The 4,923-nt window shown below is 36.9% G+C and overlaps 1 protein-coding gene across 1 annotated transcript in view; it reads right to left on the bottom strand.

The window, feature by feature from the left end:
• Positions 1–4,923, bottom strand: part of LOC122359840 (adenylate cyclase type 3-like) — a 17,971-nt gene that overhangs the window by 4,346 nt on the left and 8,702 nt on the right. Inside the window, exons 6-16 of the mRNA XM_043260032.1 lie at positions 4,619–4,777; positions 4,373–4,541; positions 4,228–4,299; positions 3,894–3,991; positions 3,660–3,821; positions 3,451–3,538; positions 2,692–2,808; positions 1,774–2,045; positions 1,457–1,538; positions 1,200–1,358; positions 119–265 (exon numbers count right to left, since the gene is read on the bottom strand). Coding sequence (XP_043115967.1) covers positions 119–265; positions 1,200–1,358; positions 1,457–1,538; positions 1,774–2,045; positions 2,692–2,808; positions 3,451–3,538; positions 3,660–3,821; positions 3,894–3,991; positions 4,228–4,299; positions 4,373–4,541; positions 4,619–4,777 — 1,525 coding nt within the window. The remainder of the gene's footprint in view (positions 1–118; positions 266–1,199; positions 1,359–1,456; positions 1,539–1,773; positions 2,046–2,691; positions 2,809–3,450; positions 3,539–3,659; positions 3,822–3,893; positions 3,992–4,227; positions 4,300–4,372; positions 4,542–4,618; positions 4,778–4,923) is intronic.

Raw genomic sequence — 4,923 nt, 5'->3', positions numbered from 1 at the left:
CGAAACTCCGTGCGATCCAGAAGCTATTCCAAATGAAAAACACATATGATTTTAAAGAGGACTTCTGCTTAACAAATGATGACAGACATGAAGAAGTAAAGGACAAAGAGACACTCACACTGTCAAAGTCAGAGATGATCTCATTCAGGATTCGAAGGCATTCTATTCCTCCATTGTTTATACTTTCCTCCGTGTAAAAGTCAGAGAAGTTGGGAATAGAGGCAAACATCACGCCAATCTCATCGTACGACTGACTGTAAAGTTCCTGCAATAAACAATTAAACATCAGTATGCGCAGTTTCATTTAAAGATTGCTCTCTGACAGGAATAGACAGCAATTGTTTTCCAACACAGGAAAAAAAAGGTAATTGCAAGTAATGGATTTTTTTTTTAATTTGCAAAAATAATTTAATTTAATTTAATAATTTAATTTCAAAAAGCATCTGAACTGTAAGATATAAAACTGTCAGAACTGTAAAATAAAAAGTTGCAATGACCTTTCTTGTTATTCTGTGGTGGAAACAAAAAAAAGTCAAAACTGCAAGATGCAAACTCAGAATAGTAAAAAAAAGGAAACACTGTGAGATGTAAATGCTGAATTTCAAGAGACAAAAAAAAAATCTAAATTTAAACTTTAAAATCCTTAGAAAAAATAAACAACTAGATGCCAATTTCAAATTCTGAAAAAAAGTTCAATATTGTAAGATGTAAACTTTGAATTAAGTGAAAAAATTTAAAAATGCAAGATAGAATTCTGAGGGAAAAAGTCAGAAGTATGAAATAAAAGATGTATAAACTGATACAAATAAATTTCTCAAAAAATTATTTACAATAGGCTATGTACAAAAAAGTCCAAAACTGTGAGATATAAATTTCAAATACTGAGAAAATGTTACGATGTAAGCTCAAAATTCTAAGAAAAAAAGCCATAATTGCGAGATGTAAACACATGATTTTGAGAAAAAAAAGTCAAAATTGGAAGACCAAAAATTTGAATTATGAGTAAAAAGTCCAAATGAAAGAGGTACGTTCAGAAAAACAGCAAAATTGCAAAATGTTAACTTCTATGTTAAATTCTAAGGGGCAAAAAGTAGAATTTTGAGATGAGCCATAGTTATATACAGATTTAAGCTCACAATTCTAAAGTTCATATTGTTATGCCATGGCAAAAACAAGCTTCACTACTGTACAGTACATGCCTCATCGCGCATCTTAGAGCCCAGGAAGTGTTTGGCCACATGATCAGGAAGCATGTTAGTGACCAGCGCCTCGTTGTACGTTCTCATTTCATACACTTTCTCCTTCTGATTGTGAACCTCAATCTTCCACAGAAACAGTTTACGCGACTGTCTTTCCACCTGAGAGAGAAGAACAAAATTAGAATTAATGTGCTGATATTTGCTAAAAACTGCGTAGAGGAAATAAATGTGAGTTTCTAAGCTACTGTCGGACATACGTGACGCGCAAAGTAGTAGAAACTCATCATCATGATGATAATCATCACAGTCAGAAGATATCTGGTGGGAACCACTGAGTAACTGAAGAAAAATGTTAATTAGCACAAGTGTTTTCAACACTGATAATAATAAGAAATATTAAAATGATTTCTGAAGGATCAGGTGATACTGAAGATATATCCTTTTCCTTTTGCACCACATGATATTTTGGAATATATTACAATAGAAAATGGTTTTCATATTTTACATCATTTACACTGTATTTTCGATACATATTGTCCAAGTATGTCTGAACACAAACTCAAGCTTGTCTCACCTGTAGTCCAGGTAGCGAATGAAATCGTAGATGTCGTAAATGTACATCCAGCTGTGGATGTTTACGGCACCTGTTGCTATGGTAACCAGCAGCATGAGCGCCAGCTTGACCACATGGCTGAGCTGTACGAGCATAACAGTTGCCACGAGCGACAGCACTGATATGTATCCGTAGTGTTTGGGGTTCTCTGCGCAACCGCCGTCACCCAGAGACTCGAGTGTCATGCCGGAAGAGGAGTTCAGCAGCACAAGAGGGGGCTGAACACAGCTCAGCTGAAGAAAAATGGCAGGAAAAAACATTTTAAGAGCCCTATTTAAACACAAAGTCTAAAGCGCACGTTGCAGGTGCATTTAGGGCGTGTCTAAATCCACTTTTGCTATTTTAGCGACGAGAAAATGGTCTGTGTGCCCAGGTGCATAGTTATATTGGGTTGTCCCTATTCTCTTGATAAGCAATGGGTGTTTTTTGGGTGTAATGTGCAATAATCCAACTAGGGTCTCATCTCCCATTCAAATAGATTGCTATTTACATTGCGGAAATTTTGCTTTTCAAGTGAAGAAACCGATCTGCTCATGCGCAAGGCTAATTCTGATACACGCAATGACTGTCCATCATTACATTTTTATATGTATGTAGCCTACAAAATAATATAACTACACAATAATCCTTTAGTTTTTAATATTTGGCATGTGTGCTCCTGGGCATACTTGTGTTAATAAGCAAAGTCAATGTGCGTTGTGGACCCGCCCACATTAACGCTAATGATAGGGCCCTAAAATTCAGAATTTACTAAATGATTTTTGAAATATGCAATACAATGGCAATACAAAGTCAGGATACAGGACATCATACGATCATGTCAGAACAATAATCAGTCAGTAATAATAATTTGAAAATTGGTGACGTCTCTTTTCTCACCATATCAGCCACCTCAGCCATGGTCAGAACAAATATGGCAGCCATTGCCCATGTGTTACGAGCCCATCGTGTGCGGTCGATCCACTGAGAGAAAGACACCAGCCTACGGGGGAAGACCTGATACACACATATCACAATATTGCATAGTCAGTCTCTCTCTCACACACAGCCAAAATTACTCAAAAAAGTTTGAAAAACGGGAAGCTGAAATAAAATAAAATATAATATACTGCATTAAAAAAAAATCTAATTAATTTCAATTAAATTCATTTAAGTACTGAAATGACTAAAACTGCAATAAACTGGAATGTAAATCAATTTAAGCTAGTAATGTGTAAATTTGTACTTTTTGAATAGAAATATGGCGTATGTAAAAAGCGCAGCCTTTTGCATTTCAGTACAGTAACTATCCTCCAAACTGTTGGCATAGTTTACATCAGGCAAGAGTGTGCACATTTATATTGACAACATGATTAAATATTTGGAGTATCTTGCTTATAAAAAACAATGACACAAGGACTTTTCATTCTGATGTAACTGATATGTTCATCGACATAAATACTTGATTTTGAGAGATTAACTAAAGATTTTTACATGCAAATATTAATGATGATTCGAGAAAAATGCTCTCAGTTCTGCGACTGAGAAAAACTTAAATTAACTCATTAATGAAAATATTAATTATTTTCTTTCTTCTACTGTGTGAATAATGACAAAAGGATGCTCTCGTGAGTTCACTCAATGTGATGTTGGACTTACTCGAGGAAAGATGGCTGCTAGTGAACACAGCGTCAGAATCAGAAGTAACAGCTCACCAACAGCTAGAGTCACATAATTCACTATCAGCCTGTCAGAAATCAAGCGGATATGAAAACATTACACAAGAGAGGTGTTAATATCAATAAAGTATATGAATAGTCCATTTATTATGTTGTATTAGTGATGAATTATTTATGATCCTCACTTACTGTGGGTCTATGAGCATTTCCATGACTGAGGTGAAGATCAGAACGACACAACAACAGCTGAACGCAACACCCGTCCGTCTCTCCTTCTCTGCTGAGTAACGAGACTCCAGATCAGAGTCCTCAAACCTCAGAGACAGAACCGACGTCTTCCTCTTCTCCAGACTGAGAGGGAGACGGTGATGTGAGACAAAGCAAAGAGAAACTGGGACTGAAGCAAAAGTAAATGGTCATTACGTCTCCTCTGTCTCTCTCTCCAGCAGAGCTTTGTTCAGCAGCTGGTTCAGATGCTCATCCTCTATCCCTTCATCGATCATATTAGCCAGCTGCAGCTGCTGAGAAACCACACACAGGTCAAAGGTCGATATGGAGAGACAGACAGATAGATAGATAAATATAGACAGACAGACAGACCGACAGACAGATAGATAAATATAGAAAGACAGACAGACACACAGATATATAGATATAGACAGACAGACAGACAGACAGACAGACAGATAGATAGATAGATAGATAGATAGATAGATAGATAGATAGATAGATAGATAGATAGATAGATAGATCTCACCTGTGTCTCTGACTCCTCAGGTATGTTCTTTACTGATGTGTAACTGCCGCTGGGTTTTGTTGTATTAATCACCTGAAGAAAGTTTCAGATCAGTTATAATGAGAACAGCAGATCAGAGAATAAGAAAATCGATCTTGATACGCACTGTGCCGTTGGTCACTCCGTTTGTTTTGGGAGTGTCTTTGGACACGAGCACCAGGTATGTGTCGATACCTTTCTCCAGAAGATACTCACAGCGCTCTCCTCCATTGCCCTCCTCCAGCTCAAACTCACCGTGCAAACAGTCCATTGTGTTCTGAGAGATGTGCACACGCCTGCAGAGAGAGTCAGCTACACTGCAATTCACAAACAAGAAACTAATGATTTAAATACAGATTGCAGCTCATCTCACCCTGGGATGCCTCCTGACTCCATCTTGTTTGCTACAGTAACATCAGTAGACCAGACATCAAACTGCCAGCGCTTCTGTCCCAGGACTCCACCGAGTACAGTACCCGTGTGCACACCCACACGCATGTCCACTTCTGTCTGAGTTTTTTCACGCACATATCTGAGCATAAGAGAGAAGCATATGAGTCAATAAAAATGTCTGCTTTATAGTGGTTTGATTATATTAATCAATTATAATATAACTGTATATTTATATGTTTAATGAAAAAATCATATATTGATTATACATATTATACATATTTATTT

This window comes from Puntigrus tetrazona, chromosome 16 (genome assembly GCF_018831695.1).
Source record: "Puntigrus tetrazona isolate hp1 chromosome 16, ASM1883169v1, whole genome shotgun sequence".
In the NCBI taxonomy this organism is placed as follows: domain Eukaryota; kingdom Metazoa; phylum Chordata; class Actinopteri; order Cypriniformes; family Cyprinidae; genus Puntigrus; species Puntigrus tetrazona.
The sequence above is the reverse complement of the archived record's forward strand: the minus strand, read 5'-3'. Positions and strand labels throughout refer to the sequence as shown.